Source organism: Symphodus melops (assembly GCF_947650265.1).
Source record: "Symphodus melops genome assembly, chromosome: 5".
In the NCBI taxonomy this organism is placed as follows: Eukaryota; Metazoa; Chordata; class Actinopteri; order Labriformes; family Labridae; genus Symphodus; species Symphodus melops.
In genome coordinates, this window is record NC_136695.1 from 20220918 (window position 1) to 20245513 (window position 24596).

The 24596-nt window shown below is 41.9% G+C and overlaps 1 protein-coding gene across 2 annotated transcripts; it reads right to left on the bottom strand.

The window, feature by feature from the left end:
* Nucleotides 1–125: 125 nt before the first annotated feature.
* Nucleotides 126–24362, bottom strand: LOC306824771 (uncharacterized protein). 2 transcript variants are annotated; one of them, XM_079345115.1, is made up of 11 exons: nt 24171–24362; nt 23896–24005; nt 23662–23808; nt 23386–23538; nt 21762–21871; nt 21539–21662; nt 20220–20306; nt 19486–19554; nt 13644–13697; nt 8843–8995; nt 126–1375 (listed from the first exon to the last, which is right to left on the bottom strand). In XM_079345115.1, exons 1-11 carry the CDS (start codon nt 24235–24237, stop codon nt 1199–1201), a joined length of 1251 nt encoding a protein of 416 aa, XP_079201241.1. In that variant the 5' UTR covers nt 24238–24362; the 3' UTR covers nt 126–1198. The 2 variants fall into 2 exon arrangements, with proteins under 2 accessions (XP_079201241.1, XP_079201240.1); XM_079345114.1 differs by having other exon boundaries at nt 21762–21874.
* Between the last annotated feature and the right edge of the window lie 234 nt (nt 24363–24596).

A 24596-nucleotide genomic window follows, 5' to 3' on the forward strand; every position in this document is an offset into this window, starting at 1 on the left:
TCCATTACACTGCAGCTGGATAACAAGCTATGTAAAAGCACTAAGTAGAGTGTAAAACGTTATCTTTAACTTAGAAATCCAACACAGAAAAATGAAAGACAAAAGACTCAATATGACAGACAGTGTGTGTATCTGTTGATTTGGCTTTAATACATTGAAATGCATCTTTTGCATTTAATATTTTCAGCAGCAGACTAGCTCGAATCATGTCGTTTCTTGAGATGCTGTTGGTAATGTTCAAAGTGTAATAATGGTTTGAGAACATAAAGGAGCTGAATGTGTTGTTGGCAATCACAGCTTCCAAACTGCTTTTTCAGCATGATGTGCTAAAACTGTTGTAAAAATGTACTGAAGTGAAAAGCATCTGTCTATTACTGTAACACGACAGTGCACTACATAACCCTGTCTGAGAATTCTTAAAAGGATGTATTGTGAAAAACTATTAATTAAAAAAAAAAAGAAGAAGTCAGAGTTGGCTATTTCTCCATTCTGAAAGGCTTTGTGCTGCCACTTTGAACAGTCTTACAGACGGAGAAGCGCATGCTGCATAATGTCAAATTCTCTCTATTGTTTCTTATCTTGTTGAATCCAATGAGTTAAAAAGGAAGGCAGGAAAACAAAGGCAGTATAAACCGAATACAATAACACTTCAAGACATTTCAAGAGCACACAAACTTCAACTACAACCGTAACACAAAGAAATCATTAACGGTTTGTTTGCAGACACAGTTTGTTTTCAACCCTTACACCCCGATAAGATATTTCACATTTCTACAATCGAAATGGACGCAGCGCTGTACTTGCTGGAGTTTGGAAGAGTCATTAAAGCGCTGCCTTGCAGAGCCGCTTGTTGAAACCATGTGTGGGTGTGTGGAAGAAGAAAAAGCATTCAAAAAGGTGTTTTGCCTTTGCTGTTTCTTGCGAAGAAGTTTAGCTCAAAAAATGCAGTTCTTTCATCAACATCTATCAGAGAGATTAAGGGAGGCATTACTCAAGTGTGCACTTATTTCACCAAAAGCGTTACACAACCAATGGTAAGAGACTGAGTCAACTGCAGCTTTTAATGTAGACGTTTTTGTGCATTGCATTTCAATTCAAGGATAAATGTTTAAAAAGGCTCTTTAGAGAGAGTGCTACAACATTTAAAGTAGCATGATGGAGGAGAGTGAAATCAGAGCACAAACAAAGGGGGCTGTGGTCAGTGTTCCATGGGTGCTTCTGCAACGCCCCCTTCCTCTTCATCACTGCAGGGTTCATAATCGTCATCCAAGACGGGGTCTCCCTCCTCTGCCTCCAGCTCTCCTCCCAGCTCGCCCAGCAGCTGCTCCACATGCTCCAACACCGGCTGGTCATCACACCGCAGCTTACTGTACAGCTGGGAAACAGGGTAAAAAAAAAAAAAAAAAAAAAAAGGATGATGCAAATCAGTATTAAGCTAGTAGACTGAGAATGGGAAATTCTCAATAGACATTCAGTTGTACAGCAGAAATTTTAAAAACCAAACATGAATTGCAAAATCATACCGCAGAGGCAACACGAGAAATGAGATACGGAGAACGAGAAAGCTCTGGCGCTGTGTGGCTGGAGATAACAGTGCATCACTGCAGCATCAGTAAGCAGCTTCTTGGAGTTGAGGGAAGTGAGCAGCCTTGAGGTTTTAAAAAGTCTCTAAGTGCTGGTTAGGCTGCCTGAAATATCCAACAGCAGCTGTATTCTGTCAACGCCGCAGTCATAGCTCGCGAAACGCTGGTAAACAGTTTTTGTCTTTCATTTGGCAAATCAGCACATTTGATACACCGTTCAGCCGCACAGGAGACGAGAAGAGCCATTTATCTTCCTCTCGCTAGTGCCACATTCATACACGCACACGGAACAAAAAAAAAAAAGTATCCTGAAGCACATATAGGGTGCACACATACGCTCACATTATCAAAGTTGTTATCTTGCTGAAATATGCCGTGAAGGAGCGAGATAAAAGAAAGTCTTGTTCTTCAAGCAGGCAGCAGATTTATCTCTGTAAAAATACTCTGCGTTAGTGTAATTACTGAACTCAAAGTGGAGCTGAGAGATTAAACTACTCGTGCTACCACTAAGGACAGGAAGCATAACACAAGAGTGTGAGTGTGTGTGTGTGTGTGTGTGTGTGTGTGTGTGTGTGTGTGTGTGTGTGTGTGTGTGTGTGCGTTTCACAAAGTGAAAGAAACTCATGCAGAGATGCATGATTCTCCTTCGAGAAACAAAACTAGAGAGAAGAAGAGGGAAAGTAGGGAACGGTTGTGTGATCTAGGAATGATCCTCTTTTCAGTCGTACACACACACACACACACACACATTTGGCACACCAACGCACACACACACACAGAGGCACAGGCAGTTACTCGAGCTCCTGGACAATAAGCAGCTGAGGGCCATCATTCTCAGTAAAAGTGTAACGAGGCCAGGAGAGTGAAGACGAGTGTGTGTGTGACTGCTTTGCCCCGGGACCGGTCTCTAAGCAACAGCGGGTCCTGACAGGAGACACGCACTCCCATGGGAACTCATTTAGAGTGTAAAAATGTGTAAAAGTGTGTGTGCGTGTGTGCTTGTGTGTGTATATATTTAAGTGGCTGTTGTCACTGCATGTTGGAGCTCCAGGGAGGTGGAGCGTGACCCAGGGCCAGTCAAAGGGGTCTGATTTCCCGGGAAGAGCTGACCTTCACAGGCTCCTCAGAGCACACACACACACTCTCTCTCTCTCTCTCTCTCTCTCTCTCTCTCTCTCTCTCTCTCTCTCACACACACACACACACACACACACACACACACACACAGAGAGACATATAGCAGGGGAAAAAAATATTTAATTCCGCCAGTGTCACTGTGAAATGCTGGAAGATGTTTATCCAAAACTGGCGGGCTGACTAAAATTTGTGCTTTACAATCCGTTGGGCCCATGCACAGAATAATTGCAGATTGTAGCTTTGGGCAAGTGGTAGAGGGTATCTTACGTATGAGTTGCATAAGAAAGATCAGGAAAAAAATATATAGTGTATGTGTTGAAGAAAAAAGAAAAAAAAAAAAAAAGGAAGAGGAAAAAAAATCATGTAGGTGCTGTGGTACCGAAAGCTATTTTGGAAAATGTGTATGTGGTGATTTTTCCTACGAATCGATAGCAAAGTGTCTGCTTGATAGGACGTGATTATTCATCAGGAGTCTTTCAGCTAGCTACACAAACAGCAGCTATTCTTTACCCAGTCGCCACCAAACGCTGCTGAGATCAGCACCGCCGCCCCCAAAAAACACAGGCATTTCTCATTTGCAACAGCCTATGTTTTCTCTTCTCACTTTCACGGCCCAGAGAGCTGCCTGGAGAGGGAGGGAGAGGGAGAGGGAGAGTGTGGGTGTGTGAGTGTGTATAATCTTCTAACTTTTTCATGGTCCACTTTGCTCTACTTTCAAGCCCTAAGTCACAGCCCAAAGCACACTTGACCACTGCAAGAACTCCAAACACACATTCTACACTTACAGAGCCCTAAGGGTGCATGGATACATGTGTCAAGTCGCTATTGTTTTTAGCGAGGCTAGCACCATGGCTCCAGGGAGAGCGATGTCGATCTGTAGGTCAGTCGATACAACACTTTGGTTTAGACAGAAATATTTGAAAAGCCACATGATAAATTGCTGTGATTTTTTTTTTAACAGACATGAAACTCGTAAACCTGTTCTCCCCTGACTTTCTCCCTCAAATAAAGAACTGAAAAATCGGATTTTCTTTCCTTTAACCATGCATCTCATTTTTGAAAATGTTATTCATTTTATTTTCTTTCAAAACCTTTTTTCTAAAGTGTTGATAGTAAATGTTGCTTAGAATGGACCAGTCTAGTCGCCTCCTCCTTCCTTATGTCCTTATTTTAATTCCTCATTCGGAGGAGCTAAGTCGAAGGAAACAGCGCAGGTGAGGATCAGGAGAATGAAGGCATAATGAAATGGAACAAAAAGAAAGACGAGGTGAAATGAAAGGGGAAGTTAAGTATAGATGTGGAACAAAAGGTGAAGAATGATGGAATGGTTAGGCTTTCACCCCATAATCAGCAAGTCTTAATTATGCCATGTGGCTTGTAGAAAAAGGGTTGGGTTTTTTCAATCAGTAAAATTAATTAAGAAGGACACATAGTGTGCAGAGCTTTAGCATTAAAACTTAGCTATAGGCGTTATCTCCGGATGTGGTTTCCTGCTGCTCTGAATGAGGAGTGATCTAGGAGAACTTAGCAAGACTGATGTCATGTTCCGTATGAGAGTAATGATAATTTTAAAAAAAGGCGTAAAGTTGTAGGATGCGCCCACACAAGCAGCTTTTCTTTTTAAGATAGATAGATAGATAGATACTTTATTGATCCCGAGGGAAATTCAAGAAGGACACACCCACCTGGAAGCCCACTCAAAAATTTCCCCCACGACTGCAAAAAGAGATTAGCCAATCAGATATAAGTGGGCAGTGACATGGCTGAAGATGTTTTAATTAAGTTGAAGTCAATGCAATGGAAGTTAAAGGCATTATGTAATTCAGCTTTTAAAGTCTCACACCACTGAAAGGATGCAAAAGAAATCACCTGATGAATGTGAATCTTTGAATTTCTCTTTGATTGCTTGTCATATTCATGACTTCAGTTCACCCTTTGCCCGCTGTATACAGCTCTTGGAAATGGCAAACTATTAAAAGTTACAACCGATTTAAAACTTTCCATCCGGCCCTGAACTGAACGTTTCTGGACACGCAGTAAAAGAATGCAGCGTAAATCAACAAAGTGGGCGAATTTGACTTCATGATAATAACAGTAACAGCTCCAATCTATGATAATGGAATTGAATAGGGCCCATGGAGTTTAATACAAAAGTGAATCATGTTAGGGCTGTATTGCTGCAAGCTGGGATATTCTACATGTTTCAGAGGAGAGTTCACCTCTTTCTCTATATAAAAATCTTTTTATACGGTATACATCAATTGCATGGTGCAGCATATATGGGCTGTAAGAGTGTATCTTTGTCCAGTTTACAATGAAAAAAGGTGTAATATGAACCTACTGTGTTTCTGTTCGTTAGTGAAAAAGGAATAAACAGATGAACAATTAAAAAAAAGAACTTCTTTTTGCTTCTCCAGCTCCCTCTGTGATACAAACAAACACATACTTCTCTGGCAAGGGTGTGACACTGGCTGAGATTAGACTTTATTGTGTGTGAACACAGCATGTCACTGGAGTCTCAAGAGGGCTGACCGCAAATTCTCACACACACACACACACACACACACACACACACACACACACACACACACACACACACACACACACACACACACACACACACACACACACACACACACACACACACACACACACACACACACACACACACACACACACACACACACACACACACACACACACACACACACACACACACACACACAAAACTTAACACTTCAGTCCTCTGGTCATATCCTTGGTGGGGAATTGCATTAAAATTACATGACAAGCTCACCCTGGGCCGACCATAACCACAATCTGTGCTCATGGGATACCCTTTCAGCCACATCAAATAGTAAAGCTTTTGACCTCTGTTTGCCCGCGCTGCCTTTGTGCACACTCACGCACACGCACACTGCTGCACACACCTATATAGCATTGTCCTCTGTGCATACACTGCAGATCCTTCGTCAATCGCACCCTATCTGGCTGAGACTCAAATTCCATTTCACGTCCGGTTTACTATTGATTTTACCCTGGCCACTATTCACCAGCTACACCCCCTACACATATATATACACACACACACACACACACACACACACACACACACACACCCAAACATCCAATCTGTTCCCTTGCTTACCTCCCCTTTCATTCTCCCACTCCTGTTCAACCTCCTGCTCCTCTCCTACACTTCCTTCTCGTCCTTTAGACCCAGCCATTCTTCCCTGTCAGTCCTTTTTAGAGCATCTCAGCTGAGTGCGATGTGTGTGTGTGTGTGTGTGTGTGTGTGTGTGTGTGTGTGTGTGCGTGCACTACGAGAGCAGGTGAGAGGAGGAGAGCGCAGGGGCGTGCGAGGGTATTGATCACAGATAAGATGAACGATGAAGACGTTTCTTATTACAAAGAATTAGATATGCAAGTTGGCACGCAACAATCGTAATTAAATATGTGCGTCCACATAAGGTGCGCCTACGCATAACCACATGCTTTTTCACACACACACACACACACACACACACACACACACACACACACACACACACACACACACACACACACACACACACACACACACACACACACACACACACACACACACACACACACACACACACACACACACACACACACACACACACACACACACACACACACACACACACTCTTAACAAAGTCATGGAGTATGCAGAGAAGTGGACTTGTGCCAAAACAAGCCGTTGGGCTTTGAGGACTCATTTCCATGTTGGAGCCCATTTTAACTAGCAGACTGACTCATCGTTAATAATTAACACTCACAGTGGCGCTCAGAAACAAAGCTCTGATATAAACAAGGGAGAATCACATTGTAGAGATGCACACACGTTTTTAGCAACAGAGCAGAGTGGAAGAGTAAAGTGCAGCGCGAGGGGGGCTGCTTCTCTCTACATTTCACCTCACCTTTTCAAGGTCTTTGTGCATCTACCTGTAACATTATTCTGCACCTGTTGTTCGACTCGATAAAGAAACGGCTCTGCTGTTTACTGGTCACGCTCTGACGACTCACCAAATTCCTCTGCCAGTCTTTCAGCTTTTCATTCCATCAGTTTCTTTCTCTCTGAGCAGAAAAAGCTTAGTACTTCATTCTGAATTCCTTTTTTTTTTCTTCACAAATTTTTTTTTTTCTTCATTAACTCAGCACAAAGCTAGCAGCTTAAATCTATACATGTCCTGTGCTTTTATTTTCCTCTCCTCAGTTTCTTCCATTCTTCCACTTGGCAGCTTTAAGCCCACCTCGCTCCTGTCTCAGTTGGGACGCTCATTCACTTGGACATCCCCAGTGGAAGCTGGTTAGACAGGCCTGTCACTATTCTGCTGGCCAGAGAGACAGGCGTCAATATGTCGCCTTTCTTGCTGCCCCTACTCATCTGTAGAGGGACACCATGGGGGCAGGAGGGGAGGCCTGAGAGTGGATGGTTAGGTGGGGAGGCGAAAAAGAGAGGAAAGTAAGGAGAAGAAGATAATTGTAGGCGGAGCTGTCTGTGCTGTCTGATTTACAAGCCTATTGGTTTTTAGACTAACATGAATCAGAGCTCCATAGAGGCACTGCACCCTGACAGAATGACAGGGTGAATGGGACACATCACCCCAAGTGTGTGAGTGAGTGAGTGAGACAGTGAGATACAGAAGGAGAGAGTAAAGGGGGGGGGGGGGGATAGAGGGATGATTAAACCTCTTTGAGATCATAGAAAACAGGCTTTTCTGTGGCAAACAGTGCAGCATCTTTGAGATCCTCTCGTGCTCACAGTACTGCATGTTCTCCTTCTCCGACAAGAACTGGTTCTCCTGAGTCTCACTTATTTTGAAAGGGTAATACAGGTAACTTTATGTACCCATGGATTCTTTACACAGTGGTAAAAACAAAAGTACTCAGAACTCTGGCTTGAGAAAAAACACCATAGCTACTTTCATAAATACATGAAACAACAAGTCCTGCATTTGATTTTTCTATATTGCGTTCGATGTTCTCTCAATTCATAGCTTGCAGTCACATGACCAGCAGTGAGGGATGGGAGTGCAAAAAGAGTGTCCACCATTGAAAACAAAGATATCAAGATAACCTGAATGTTTTTTGGGCACGTACATCCCTTATGCAGCACACAGGACAATAATACATAAGTCCATGTCTTGTGTTATGGTTTAAAGAGTAACCATGTCAACTGTCGATTTGTCAGATGTCATGTGGCCTAAATTCAACTCAACTGTTGGGTCGGGACCCTCAATTGGATAGCAGAGCTGTTTTCAGCGCATGGGGGGGAAAAAATGGTGTCAAAAAGTTCATAAAGTGCTTTTTCAAACACGTTGTCTTCTTCTATGTGTTCGTTCTGTCGCACTTTCAAACGTCTGAGGTTCAAACTGTAACATCTTTTATGAAAAATGAACCCGATTTGGTTGGAAAATATCAGAAACGTGGGTCGTGGTTTTCATGGAGGAGTTGATGGTGGGTCCAGAGGATACAGCGGCCTAAAGTACGCCTCTGTATTTAGCCTTTTTATTAAAGACATATCCAAAGAGTGTTTTTGGCATTGCGATAAACAAGAACTGTAAAACAAGGCATTCGTGAGAACACTTTCAGTCGGCCTGCCAGGTGGGCGGTTCCACATGAGTGTGACATCACATGAAAGCTCAACATGTCTCCTTTCGCCCCTTCAGTCTGCTTCGCTCTATGACTGTACATATTTGTGTAGGCATCACTTGTTCATTACATTTCAGAAGGGTAAAACCCTACTTTGATTTTCGTAACCGTTCCATTTTAGTGAATGGGAACTATGAAGGAACTGGAAACCTCAGGGACCATGAATTCAGACAGTCAGTTGAGTAATGGAAGAAAACTGCAATAAATGAAATGTATTAAAAGGTATACAGTCTCCTGTCATAGAAACATGGAGTTGAGTACAAGTGAGTCCAACTGGAGCTTGGTTAGAATAATTCTGCTAAAGCACTTACCTTCCTCCACTAGATTTGCACTTTAAGTTCGACATCTGTAACAGAAATCCTCTCTGTGCCTGAGACTTTAAAAAGTCCTTTTTTTTTTCTTCCCTCTTTAGTGTATTTCATGTTCTCTTGACCTTATTTACCTTTTTAGCGTTGGTCAGGTATGATCTGGCCGCCTCCGTTAGTGCCTTCTGCTCCTCCTTCTCCTCCTCCGTCACTCCTCTTCCCTCACTTTCTTGCTGCTCTTTTGCTTTTTCTAGCTGGAGGTAGCACACCCACCCAGAGAGATACCACACCTGGAAGCCAGAGGAAGAAAAACACAAAGAAGAGAAGAGACAAGGTTGGGGGCGTGAGGAGCAGATATTCAGAGACAGAGAGGGAGTGTTCTCCGTGGCAGTCAGTCAGCTATGACAAGGGAAACACATTTGTAACGCTCGCGAAGCATGTCTGCATGAAATTTAACATCCTTCTTTGACAAACACGTTTCACAAATGTGAGACGGACTCACACAGACACACGAGCAATCCATCACTCACGTAAGAACGGCCGACATGATCCAATCCTGACAAACAGAAATGTTCATGCAGCTTCACCGTCAAACCGGTGGGTTGACAATCTTTCCATCAGTCACCAATAATATACGCTTCAATCTTTGGAGTGCGATTACTAAACAGGAACATAAAATAAAATGAAAAATAGAATCCTTAAGGCAGATATATAGTCTTTGCATTTCAAATAACATCTCACCCACAGACTGAAGACAATATTAGCCTTGCTATTAAAACAGTGAACGAGCATTTTTTTTTTCCCTCATATTCTCGTTATGCAGTTGTTACTTTCTTTATTTCTTATGAGCATCTTTCCGCCTGATAATAAATATTGTTAAGAACATTGGTACCGCGGTCCTGGGGGCTGCCTCAGAAAGCTGGATTAGTGGGCTAACAAGCTTACTCGGCCTCCACTCTGCTTTTTTCCTTCCTCCACACTGGTGGTGGCTCATTTTTCAGCATCATGATGACGATAACTCCTAGAGCCATCTCATACCTGCTCCGAGGAAGGTTACGTTCAGGGCATCGCAAGCAAAACATGTTAAACAGTTTCCTCCCCAGGAAGCCACTTTACAAAAAAAAAAAAAAAAAAAAGAGAAAAGAATGAGTCAGTATTCTTTTGGTCCTACTCTTCTTTATCCAACAGATCTGTTTCTGTTTTGAATGCTGATGCTGATGCGATAGACAAGTAAAGATAAAAGGCGTGAACTACTAAAACAACGGCCAGTAAGAGAATAATTCAATTCAAACCTTTATTTATAAATCAAAAGATCATTCAGGGGCAACCCTCATTTAAAATGACATTGAGTCGTGACAGAACTAATTAAAAGACAGACAACGAATCATTAGAAAGAAAGACGACGAAAGACTGCGAAAGTCTCTTATTTACTCAAATAAATGAGGACCAAACGGCGATAAATAAACACACACACTAAAACAGTTATAAACAGAGGTTTGGAGGTTTAAAATGAGGTTTTTAAATTGCCTAAAAAGGTAAACGTTTGGTGCTGTATGTCGTTCCAAGAGTCAGGTGCAGAATAAGAAAAGATTTCCCCAGTTCTGTTATCTGACTCGAGGAACATTGACAGGCAAGCTGCCTTCAGGAACATGTCTGCGAATAAAAGTTGTGTTCGCTATGAGGGTCATTTTTCTGTGAGAGCTTTATAGATGAACAGATGCCGATGCATGTCCCGTCTTTGTGCGAGAGAGGAACACACAGCGGCGTTGCACAGGAGACGCTGATTTAAGAAACCTATACTGTAGCATTCTGAATCATATGTGGGATTTATCCGTCACACACTGAATCATCATCGTAGAACACAAAGTCAGGGGGGGTCATGTTTTATGCTCTTTTTTCCACTGCCACATTTTCACAACAACACCTTAAGCACTATCTTATTTTGTAAAAAGAGCTTTAGATCCATCGACGTAGCAAAGACCAGCTTTTTCTTGAGATCCTGCATCATGTATACAACTTGCCAGCAGCTCAATCGCACGAGTCTAACGGACAGAAGTTCATCACCAGATCATCAATTCAAAATTAAACATCAGGCTTTTTATAGTTGGAGGAAAATCCCTCCTCTGGAGTCGAGGCTCGGCGTGATACTGCTCCTGAGGGGGACAGTGCCAGGGGCGTGTCCCATAGTGAGAGAGCTCACTCGGGTTTCAGAGAACCGGGGTTCATTTCTTCACCTAAAGGTTTGAGAGCGACAGTGCGTTAGATGTATTGTCATCATAAGGCTGTCGTTAAAAAAAAAAAATCCAACACCAACTCGCTCGATCAATGCTTTCGCAGAGAATAGATAATCATTTAGCTGATTCCATTGCAAACCTTCAAACCTTTCAGCAAGGTGCCTGGAGTCTGATTAGATGTGTGAGGGGGATCAGTGCACAGAGTCGGGCGTTTAGGTGCTGTTAGCGAGCTTACTGCCCCTCAACTTTGCAACTGATGAAAAAAAATGATAGTTGAAAGGATCCACTCACTTTAAACAATGCCTTGATTCCACCTCTTTTATCTTTGAATTAGCATTCTGAAACGCACGCAAATCAGCTCGGTTTTCCTTCTCCTCCATAATCACGCTCTTTTTTTTTGTTTTGTTTTCTGCTTCACAATCACAACACTCCTCGGTGCTCGCTCTTCCACCTCTCGAAAGAATCACGTTCATCTCTAAGGGAACTTGGAGGTGTGTGCGCGCCTCTCATCTAAGGCCAAAGTTCACCCACCCACTGTTCTTTCCAGCACTGAGAAACAAATATTAGCTTTATTTATTATTCATGGAGGGCAGAGGCAGTAGGGACCCACACCTCTGCCAAATCAACCATTTAGCTAACAAACACATCAAGGCATGCCACGCTGAATTCAGAAATGCCTCTCAGCATGCAGAGTGGGAGGCTACCCCCCCCTGCAGTCATACTTATCAGAACAACAGCAGTACTGGATAAATGGAGTCATGTTGCAGAAGCAGCAGTTGTCACATTTTCATCACTGAAACATTTTCTGTGAATGCAGGACCCCGGAGAGAAAAAAAGACAAGTGTGATGAGTGTCTAGATGTGTATATATTCAAGAGCAAAAGAGGGAGATTTGGGTCACTCATATTCAAAATGTGAACTTCTCCACAAATGCGAAACACTGCATGCCTTCGGAAAGAAACAACAACAAAAAAACACATAAGAACAAGGCGAGAATAATCTCAACAGAAAGTCCGATGTGAAATATTTTTGTGCGTGATAAAAATGGCTCATGCATCTGTACTCCAAAGTAAAAAAAAAAAAAAAAAAAGAAAGTTCGCTAATTAACAACTTCAGAGAATCCACTCTATCCGACCACAACCCCAGACAGAGGCACAAATAATAAAATAAAGTCTGCGTCTGTCAGTCAAATCACTGGGACTATTGTTGTTTCAAAGTGACAGCACATCTTAGTTCCCATATGGTGCTGCTGAAGGAAGAACAAACGCACCATGAATGAGCGGAATACCTTTGAAACAAGATTTGCAAGGAAGCTGGCTGAGTTGTTTGTGCAGACTTAACATTTTGTAAGTAAGGTTCCAACTTTGAGATACGGCAGAGCGAGAAGACGGAGGCGAGAGCTAACGACTTTATGAACCGCACTTAAGAGAGGGAACGAGACAAAAGAGGGGAAGTGAGGAGAAAGGGACAGAGCCTCGTGTCGTTCAAAGTGTCAGTCAAACGCTTTCTCAGCAATTTTACTGTGAAAGGAATGATTCTGGGGGGGGGGGGGGGGGGGGGGGGGGGGGGGGGAACAAAAAAAACAACAACTTTTAGACCACTGCTACTTGTGAGGGAATCGCTTGTGCGATTAGCTGTAGGCCCGCTCAAATCAAGAGTCGCAGCTGTTTGTCTCCAGAGTGAGTTTTAAAGTTCAGACCCCTGATGACTGCTCTCAATCTGTCAGCTGAAGGGGGTGTGTGGGAGGCTGGGCCTGAGGGGGGAGAGGCTGAGAGAGAAGCTGCTGTGCTTTTTCTCTCTGACATTCAGTGGCACACCTTCACTTTCCTCTGCCACTGACACGGGGGAATTTGGAGCCGAGTGACAGCACATAGTTCCGACTAAATGCTGCCATTCATAGCTCTCTCTAATAGGCATTTAAGGGCTCGCTCATACCCCGGCAGGGTGAGCGTGCGAGCGGTGACAGCAAGTGATGCAAAAGTTGGAGGTTGATTGAGCTCACGTGTAAACAGCGGCTCAGTGGAGGAGTGATGAAAGATTTGCCTGCGTGTTGGTCAGATGCAGCAGTGCCTGCGGTATCACTATAACAGGGCTGTCTGCGAGGGGACACAGAACTAAAGCTCTTAATCATTTAATCCTCTACAATGACATGTGAGCGTACACAAACACAGAGTTTCCAGCTGTAGATCTTTAGATTGTTCGCATGAGCCGCAAGCCGAAACGCATCACTTTAATTGGCTAATAATGTTGGTCTTCATACTATAAAGAATACTGTACCTTTAAAAGAAGTTAAGTGCAAGATTTTTATTCAATGCAATTAGGTGTCAGTTTCAGATCCTTTGTGTCAGCGTTCTCACATCCTGACAGTCTACTTCTCTCATACCGCCGTCAACTTCTTCTTTGGCCAGTTAACTTTTTTTCACGTTACCCTCATTCATGTCATAAACGCCACCGTGTGGAGACAGGAAGGGGTGACCGAGTGAGTCAAAAAGGCAGGGAAATCTTTTTTTTTTTTAACTTGGTATCAGCAATTTTATAAATGTGTCAAATCGAGTCAGGAGGGTGATTTATCTCTGTATCTGTATTTGTCACACTCCTACTCCTTAAAAAGATGACTATTCTGAGCAATTTGTCCACCTTGCAATGAAAGAATTAGATTAAACCAACATCTTTATAAGACTAAGTCCAGGACTCAATTTGCTTACCTGGACAACCTCGTCATCCTCCTCTAGAAGACCCTCCAACACATCCACGGCCATCTAATGCAGAGAGAGAGAGAGAGAGAGAGAGAGAGAGAGAGAGAGAGAGAGTGAGAGAGAGAGAGAGAGAGAGAGAGAGAGAGAGAGAGAGAGAGACTGAATCAAGATTTCAAACCATTAAAAATAATAATAATAATCACATTGAAATGATTAAAAAATTATAATAATAATAAAAAAGGAATCAGACCACACTCAAAAGAACGTACAGTGTTCTTCCATGCTGCCTCGATCTATAGACAACCGCACACGTGATGACTAACACTTTGCTTGCTGAGTAGTGTTGTGCTTCTCCCAGGCAGCATGATCGATCGCAGTGATCAGAGGGCCTGATAAGCGTCTGTGAGGCCAAGATCCCGTATACAACGCCGTCGATACCAACAAGACAACAGACATGGCCGTCGATAAGACACACTCACCAGTGCTTATCGCACAGTCAATAGTCACTCTGTTCAATAGCCCTTTTAATCTATTCACCGACAAATGTAATCTTGATACCGGCACAGTTTTACTTTTCTTCTTCTTTTCAGCACTACAATGTTTTCATTTTTCTCTGTCTTTACTGCAGTACACCACAAATAGTCCTCCATATCATTTGACTCCAACACGGAAACAGATTTTCAACATTCCTGTGAATTTCTTGTGGTATCCTTGACACTCCTTTAATGATGCTGTAATTATTAGTGCTTCAAAAAAAAAAAAAAAAAAAGCTGTGACACTCCAAATGAACAGCCTCCCTAGCATGGTAACCCTGAGGTCACCTCTCCTTTAAGGCGTCAAAGGAGCTAAATGTAAGCTGACCTTTTATCCCAGTGTGTCTCACTCCGGGTCACTTTCTGTGGGAAGTTTCTATTACAGAAAACAGACCTTGACTAAAGTAGGCTGTGTGTTTGTTTGGCTCCCCTTCTCTGCTTACAGACCCTTGGTAGTGGTGTGTGTGTGTGTGTGTGTGTGTGCGTGTGTGTGTGTGTGTGTGTGCGCGTGTGTCTTTGTGTTTGTGTGAACCCCCAGGTGATGATGTATTGATTTTTGTCAACTTCAGGTTGGAGGCGACTGTTAGCCAATCACCCGTGGTGAAGGGCAAGAAAGAAAAAAAAAAGAGGAGGCGCGTTGGTGTGCACGGGCGCACACACTGCTTGCACGCTGACAACAGAGCTGCACACAACGGTGAGCACAACAAGCAGCACTTGTTTCTTGTTAAGGCCGTCTTATTAGCCGCAGAGATTCCAAATTGTTTTTCCCTCCCGCTCCTCGGAGTTCTCTTCTCTTTTCATTAAGCCGACGCGCTTCCGGAGGAGATAAAGAGGTCAGTTGCCGGGTAGATTGAGGGAACGTCGGGTTAATTGAGAGTTTCTCGTTAAGACTGTGTGCAGATGTGCATGCCAGAGAGAGTCACTTGATTGATTGCTGGACCAATTATCAGCTGAAAACCCATTGTCCTTAATTAATTAATGACTGATTAAAAATACACAAACAATAACATCTAATCCCAGCCGATGATGAATGGATTAATGCCCAGCATCAGATTTATCTACTTGACTTTCACTGAATCACAATGTGACACACAAACACACACACACACACACACACACACACACACAGCAATTCGAGCCAAGCAGTACTAGATAGAAGAGATAGCAGAGACGATCTGTCTGGGTATTAAACAACTGATGGAACAGGCAGTTTTGCAGCAACAAAAATAGAACGAGATATATCTGGGAGCCAAGATAAGTGTGCAATGAAGCATTATCTGGTCTCCAACTGTACTCCTTCCTAACTACACTGGTCAACCCGGGGGCAACTGATTAAAGATTCAGAGATTTTAAAGCCGCTTCATGCTCTAAACAACAACAAGATTAATATTCCCGTGAAGATAAGGGGGGGGGGGGGGAGAGAGAGGGTGCTTCGAAAGAAATAGTGGGAAAATTCTAAAGAGGGGTACGAAGAAAATGATCCCAATAAAAAAAACAAAAAAACGAAAATGGTCTTTGAACAACGTGGTGCATCACTAAGACACACACACACACACACACACACACACACACACACGATGCCAAAGTACCATGTAGATGTTGTCCTCTTTATTTCAAGGCCTGCTAAGAAAAAATATAGCTCTTGGAGGAACTCATTTATAATGGTCACTGTGTGTGTGTGTGTGTGTGTGTGTGTGTGTGTGTGTGTGTGTGTGTGTGTGTGTAATCTTTAGGCGATTTTGTTTAACAGAATCATTTTACCGGAGCGCACAGCAGAGACAGAAGAAAGACAAATCACTTTACAAGCAAGGGCAAGCTGTATCTGTAACACACAGAAACCCAAGTCATACACACTCACACAAACACACACACACACACACACACACACACACGTACAATAGAGGGACATGTTTGCTTAAGTGAATGAATCCTGAGGATGTCAGTGTTAACTGTGGCTGCACACATAATTGAAAAGTAGTAGCTGCGTTCCATGGGGAGGTAAATTTAAGGGCAGAAATCTTCAGTAAATAACATGGAAGCCAATCAGAGTGACAACGACAAGTAAGTAACCATCAGCTGACAAACAGGGGAGGGGCTCTGCTGTGTGCCACGTGCACACGGTGGTGATGGGTGTTGTTGATGGTAACATGCTCATCTCCTTTTGAGCCTAATAAAACAAACAAGTGTTCTCTGGAGGCCGCGCTGTTTAACTAATCACATGATCCCTCTTTCAATGAAAGGAGTCCAACCAACACCTCAACAAAAGATCCTGCAATGAGGAAAGCAAAAAGAAGATCTTCATGACAGAGGGGATGAAGCACAGATGGTTGGTTTTTTATCTGATAAATAATTTTTAAAAAAATGAAACAGCATCTTCTTCTGTTAACCAGCAAACAGCCAACACAAAGTAATAAACAGTAAATCACTCATCTATTTTAACCACGTGCCCGAAACCGAAATACATTGAAGGCTTTAGAAAAGGAGAAAAAGAAAGAAGGCCCTCAGTGGTTCTAACTGGATCTAATGACTCAGCATGTTTAAGTTGATAACAGAAAGAATACTGTCTTTCGTCTGACCGCTAACTATCAATGACGCATTTGTTTATTTACAGGAAATAGTTCAGACGACACCAAAGTAATGGACAGTGAGTTCTCAGTCTCTCTTTAACTCACTTTCATGAAGAGCGATGTGAATCTTAAACTACTCTGGAAGGCATTTACAGTTTGTTTTTGTTTAATCCTTGAAAAGCTATTTAGTGTGCTCTTTTTTTATTTATTATTTATTTATTTTTTGCTAATCAGGAGGTTACAGTCGTGCCGGAAATGAAGAATGAATGGAAGAGCAGACATCAGGAAACGAATGCTTTCACTATGCCACAATAAATCATTTCAGTGTATTCATTGATCTAATTTCATAAGTGTGCCCACAGTTATCTTTCAATGCCAATTTATTAACTAGGAAGTCATGACAATTTTATGTTACAACCCATTTAGGTTCTATGATGTCATGGCTTACATTCTACCGCCCCTAATATCTCATAAATATTAAACTAGCCACCTTTCAAAATAAAACGTACTTTCATGTTTAGATTTTCTTGTTATCTGTGGCTAAAAAAGAAAAAAAAAAATGAAGAAAAGAACATCTGTTTTGTATTTTTTAAAGGGTATACTCTAGAAACTGAAAGTGATGGCAACATTTTCCTACTAGAACTAATGCAAAGGTGCGGCCGAGTGCCACTTCATTCAGTAAGTGACCACCTCTATTAATGTCTCAGGGACTTTATTCACTTTAATGGAATGAAGACACACCTTGAAAAAAAAAAAATAAAAGCAAAGAGGTGAGACAGTAAAGGTCATGTGTTCAACGTGTGAAGATTTTGGTTTTGACTGGCACGGCGTGAAGCGATGACACGAACGATAGGATGCTTCCACCGACAGCCTTTAGGGAACCAAAATGCCATTTTTTCTAATTTAATTTGTCATCCCAATGCACTACAGTGTTTTTTCCCCCCAATAATTAATGAGATAATATCATACACCCAGATAATTTTGCCAATGTAATCACAGTATGATATTTTCATTTTGGCATGAGGCTGGTTCACTTGAAATCGAGCTTAAAACACGGACTGATTTTTAATGGTCAATGCCAGACTGCATCCATCAGCCAAAGAGCTAAACCTCCTGCAGCGACAAACAAGAGCGTCCTGGCAAAGACCGTCCCACTTCCTCTGCTACTGTTATTATTTATAAACCAGAAATAGTTGTATACTCAATGCAATAGAAGAAAAACACACACATTGGCAAATATATTAATCAGATTTTCAAAGCCTTGGCTCAGTTTGGACCAAACGAAAGATTCAATGGGGGAAAAATGAAGACAAATCGTCAAAGCCTGGCACCCTGCGAGGTAGCCTTCAAACTGGTAACTCTTCAGACTGGAAGCGCACAACTTTACACAGAGTTTAGAGCTGTTCGTAGATTTTGAGTCCAGAGAGTGAGAGAGAGAGAGAGAGAGAGAGAGAGAGAGAGAGAGAGGGCTCAAAAATGAGGGATTGTGCCTGTTTGTTTGTGTGTGTGTGTGTGTGTGTGTGTGTGTGTGTGTGTGTGTGTGTGTGTGTGTGTGTGTGTGTGTGTGTGTGTGTGTGTGTGTGTGACAGAGGAAGGAGAGAGGATGTTACTATCAAATCCGGCTAAGTCCCAGTCTGGGAGAGACGGACACAAAATAGCTTGTTTCCCCCTCTTCTCCAGTCCCCCCCGCCCTCCGAAGTTCAATTTCCAACGGAAACTTCCACACAGCTGATGGCTAAAAGAATATCAGAAAACTTCTGTATGTGCACACACAGCAACAATCTTCATGTTCTGAAGGAGTGTGAGTGTTTGCGGTTTCTGTTTCAGGCTTGATGACGGCGACAGGAGGATGAAGACAAACGACATGTCAGAGACTATGGACCGAGACGTTGTCATTTTACTGATACACCTGACAGCCCGTATCCCCCTCAAAACACACACACACACACACACACACACACACACACACACACACACACACACACACACACACACACACACACACACACACACACACACACACACACACACACACACACACACACACACACACACACACACACACACACACACACACACACACACACACACACACACACACACACACACACACACACACACACACAACCGAGCAGTTTGGGAGTGAGAGGGGGGAAAAAAGGACACCGCTCGTATTTCCTGCCAGTGATAAGCATAAACCACTCAACAAGAGTGACTAAAATTAATCTCTGGATCACAACAGAAGATTGCACAAGTGCGGTTGGTGTGGCGGTCTTTGAAGAAAACAACTCTCCGTGTTAATGACTCTTAAGACCAGGAGTTTGAGCACCGAACTGAAGGCGGTGAGCCACTAAAATCAAGGCCATTAATGCTAGGAATTGATGAGTGATTTAGAAGTGTGCTGTACCACAGATGCGACAGCCATTCATCACACTGGAGCATCCTTCATTTTCTTTTTTTTTTTTTCTTTTTTATTCCTCCTCCTCCTCACCCCTGTCCCTCTCTGTAAATATCACTCGTCAATTATTGACAGTGAACTCTGGAGGGGATAAAGACCAGGCATGGCCTGTTCACCTTCAATGCTATCCCCTACAAAGAAGAGTATTACAAAGCACACACACACACACACACACACACACATATATATATATATATATAAATATTCAAATGCCAGACTACCCTCCCACTATCAAACAGGCACAGATCAACAACATGGCATGAGTGAAATGACCACAGCACAACAGATGATACCTCATATTCCTCCGATTCCATGAGCAGTTTGGCTGTGGTGATGCGGGACTCATACGGGGGGATCAAATTCTGGAGGAGAAAAAGATAAAAAATGAATAAATAAAAAAATAAAAAGAGTCTACGATGAGAGTTAATGCAAGACGCCTACAAACACAGTTCTTCTTTTGTGCGATAATAACACGATCCAATTTCCAGCTACAAAACATTCTGAGGCTGTGTGGCTGTTAATCACAGTGGAAGTGTCAGCAGGCTGAGTTCAGATCAACCTGCTCCACAAGATAAGAGTCATCGCTGCAGCCCGCGGGCTGTTCAGTCTCAAACCATCCCCTCACCCCTCTTTCATCACATTTCCTCCATATTTTAGTGTAAACTCAGCCGACATTGCTGCTGCAGTTTTGAACCCAGCCTAACTTTGACATTACCACCATCCCTCGTCTCGTTGTCAAACCCCCCCCCCCCGTAGTCATTTTCTCACTTATCCGTGATACACTCTCCCAGTGTTTCTTTACCAGAGCACACACATAACTTTGTTCCATCTTTTATTCATTTTATTATCCTTCATTTCATTACCTGCAACTTTTTTTCTTTTCCTTTTTTAAACCTCTCCTGGTGTCCTTCTGTTTGCGCTCACAGCGAAGCACAGCGTGACAATCGGGTTAGATGAAAGTGCTTTATAAATAAACTGGGATCTTAAGGCTGGTTGCTGTCAGAGCAAAATCTAACTAACAACTCACCTGCAACTCTTCCTCCGTGCTGGAAGAAGCTGCGCTCTGTGCAGGTAGCCACAATCCAACACTCTTCAGTAGGTACTCTTTGCCTTCCTGCAGACAGCACAGAGTAGATACAAGTTAATCCATTTACTGAAGAAAAATCTAGACAATATAAACGTAGATAAAAACACACAAATCAACAAATAGAGAAAATAATGTGAGGAGTGAAGGTCACGAGTTTGTTTTAATTACACCCTTATACCCATTTAAACTAAATTCAATGACTTTTGAATGAAATTAGGGTTGATTATATGATTTTTTTTTCTACCTTTAAAATAACAGATTGTTTAAAACCAGATTGACTGCAGCCAGCCTGACCCCTGGAGCTTAAAGCGGGTATTACAGATCCCCGTTTTAGCTCGACACAATCTCTCTTCTTCCAAACGTGTTGATGTCGGAGGGTGAAGAATCCTGTTTTTAAACGAGTGTTTTGTTCATTCGTCAGGTCATTTAGGTATCCACAGCTGCTAATTGGAGAAGGTGGGTTTTTAGAAATCTGGAAATTTAGGATGAAATCAAAAGCTCAATAAATGAGAGTTGTTTTCCACCAACGATGAACTCTGGATACTTTACAGAGTTATCAGTAGTGTTCACTGACTTTTAGCTTCTGTATAAAATCCTCCACAGAAAAAAAAAAAAAAAACAGGAAGGGGATTATTAAGATATTTAACATAAAATGTAAGGAAATAAAATGAACACCTCTCATGCACTTTTCATCCAACAACATAAGAAAACTTTAAAAAGAAAAAACAATGTCACATGATCAACGTGAGAATGTGGATGACTCATGAAGGCATATTTAAAAAAACAACTCCAGAAGCATTCTCCAGCATGCGCCGCATACAATTCCCTCAAACAACTTTTCAATTCAACGTCTTTCACACGGGATTTGATGAAGTGGCAAAACTGAAAACATCTCTGAACTATGCAACACTTCAGATAAAGAAGAATAGACGTTTTAGAAATTTGTCAGACGCTTTCTGCAGCAAAGTCTTGCAAAAGTGCTCTACTAGCACTCTTCATCAGATGACTATATGACCCGAGTGATCTGCCGAGTAATTAACATTCCTATCAGTATGACCCGTATGTGTGCGTATGTATTAATGTACGTGTCCATCTGCTGATTAATGGCATACAATTCAATTTGCTCAGAATAATTAACTCAGCAGATTCCCGCTTTAATGTGGTGATAATTCATCCTTACTGTGTGTGTGTGTGTGTGTGTGTGTGTGTGTGTGTGTGTGTGTGTGTGTGTGTGTGTGTGTGTGTGTGTGTGGACTGACCTGGTTTCTCTCTGTACTGAACAGGTAACTGGCCATGAGCTGGAGAGCCTCTGGGTTGTCATAGTGATACTGTAATGCTCTCTCTATGGACTCTCTGCACTTGTCTGCAGCTCCCTCTTCCATGCTACACACACAGAGACACACACAGATTGGACAAATCTCAATGAAATGGGGTTAAGACTGGTAACAATGTAACTCAGTGTAACTCGGTGTGCTCCAGTACCAGAGGTCTGCCAGGTAAATCTCAGCGATGGAGCAGTAGGCTACACTAATGTCCTTGGCAGTGGGACGCTCAGGGTCCTCCTCTGGGGGGGCAGCAGCTGCGGCCTGGGGCTGCTTAAAGAGCAGAGGGCACACGTCTTAAAAAAGTAAAAAACTGTATCAAAGTAACTTATTGATCAAGTCTCGACAAGAAGACAGTTAGCATGGCACGCAGATTGTACTCTATATTTTGATGCGAGTTAAAAATCTTAACCGTGGATGTAAATGTTGGATAAAACTTCACGACTTCCCTGTTTTACAAATAAAAAAAACAATTCCTATAGATATTTTTTCATGGGCTACATTTTGACATGTTACAGTAGGAGAGAGATTTTAAGTCAAACGTTTTAACCTGCTTCTCATGAATACTGGAAGAACAGTTATGTAAATTGACATGAATAATTCAAATGCCATAATGTAGGTTAGATTGTTTCAGAATTCAAGTGGAACAAACAACGTTATACACAGGAGCCATTCTAACAATACATGCAACACGTTTCCTGTTTTTACTGTATCATGTTGGTTTTAGGTGAATGTGTGGGTGTATGCTTTGAGTTTCTAAATATTCATTGACTGTTAACTTGAAGAAAAGTCTAACGAATATGAAAATCAAATCAAAAGGGAAAACAATGACATGGATGTATCAAAAGTTGAGACTTGTCAATGACCCGTGAGTGTAATGGATGTCTTCATACACAGCAGTTATTGTATGTATTACCTCCATCAATATAAGAGTCCTGGAAAGAAAAAGGTACTTAAAATGATCTAACTCAAAACAAAGACTCTAACTCCAAACTACCAAACAACTGCTGTGAATACACTGAGTCAAACTCAAGGCAGAGCGTTGAGTGATACATAAAGACAGTTGCACAGTCACTCAAACGCTGGTTGACAGCACTGATCAATACTTTGAATAGGACCAGAGAAGTACTCAAGGACAAGATTAACTTGAATAAAATCTTGCACTCGCAACGTTTTGTGGAACGAAAGAATGGAGGCTGAGTCAAGTTGTGTAAACAAGACATGAAGAGCACTCATTAAAAAAGGGGAAGTGAAGGTAGGGGTTTTCGTTTAAATAAAGTTTATTCCAAAGGTGCATTTTGTTTAGCAGATCTAGGTATTGTGTAAAAGTGTCTTTAAGTATTGCTTTTTTTTTCGGTATTTAAAATTGTTTCATGTTCTAACTTGAGTGAGCTACAAGATAGAAATCTGGAACAAGAAATGTGCATGGGACTTTTATTTTACGTTCCACCACAAATTATTTTAATTAGGCTGTTAATGTCAGGCAACTTCAACTTTTTTTTTTTTTCATTATGCAACTTAAATACAAAATATAACATTTAAGAGAAACAAGCTATGCAGTCAAGAGTGAAAGTAGCGCTACAATAGTGTACAAACAGATGAATAGATAGATTGTCCAACATCACCCTCTTGTGGAAGAAAAATTACATTACACTAGAATCAAGCCTTAGATTCTGTAGGAATGGAAGGCAGTGATACTTTGGCGTTTCCTGCTTGATGATCTGTACACTGTGTGTAACAGCTAAGTTAGAGTTTGTTCTGGAGTATTGTGTGGGTACACTCACAGTGGCTTGTTCTTGTTTTTCCAATGCAGACAGCATGACTTGTATTCCTCTAGTGTAGTAGTTCACCGCCTCCTGGCCTGAGTTGATCTGTCCCAGGTACATGTACTTACTGTGGCCTACATCTGGGCTAAGTTGCACTGCTTGCAGAAACACTTGGAAAGAACTGGTCAAGGAGGCTAACAAGCATTGCTGAAATAGAAACAGCATAGACATATAGGACTGAAATACTGATACATAATATTTACAGTCAATGATAACAACACACATAAAGGATATTTCTTGAGCTTTCTGTGCATTTCCAAGTTCAGAGTGGATGTGTCCCAGCATGTCGAGTGCTTGCAGGTTGTTGGATTCTACATCCAGGGCTCGTTGACAGAAAAGACCAGCTGTCTCAAAGTCAAAACTATCCATGCATTCTTCTGTCTGTGGTACAAATGATCACATTAAATAACACAAATGCAGTTAAAACCTAAAAGGTACGACGGAGACAGAGGTGGTATTAGGTGTTACCTTTTCTAGTAGTTGTTGGACAGAGTATTTCTCAGCTGTTTTCTTCTTGGCTTTTTCATGCATCCTCACTTTCATTCTTTCTTGGGGTGTCAATCCAACAATGCCTGCATCTGTTGTGATTGGTTTAATGTGTAAACATGGTTAGTCTTTATTTTATTTTGTGTTCTTAAGGCAAGGGTTAAATAAAAGCAAACATGTTAACTAACTGCTGTCTAGTGGGTTGACTTGTCGTTATAACATATTGTAAACAATGTTTAAACGGTGAATAGATTTACCCTTGTTTGAGCGGTTCTCTTTCCTTTTCGGCTTGTTTTTCTTTTTGCCTTTTGCCTGTCCTCCCATTATGAAGAAAAATCCTCTCTAGTTCCACAATTTTTGTCTTCAAACCAGACTTCAGCCAAAGTGTAAAGCTTACACGCGTGGAAAGTACAGATGCTCTATGTATGCCCTGCGCATGCGCTCAGCAGTGACTGCTACGGAAAGAGACAGTGGACACAATTTTTTCACACACATTTTATTTTCATTTATAAAATATAAAATAAAACACAATTACGCTCCAAAAATATTTATTAAATGCGTTTTAGTGCATATTTAAACAGTGAAGAAAACCTTAAATATCTATACCTGAAAATTATTTCAGGAAGGATGCAGGTGCTCCAAGGCGGGCTTTAAAAGACTTAAGCGAGTATGTTTTTGGGCGG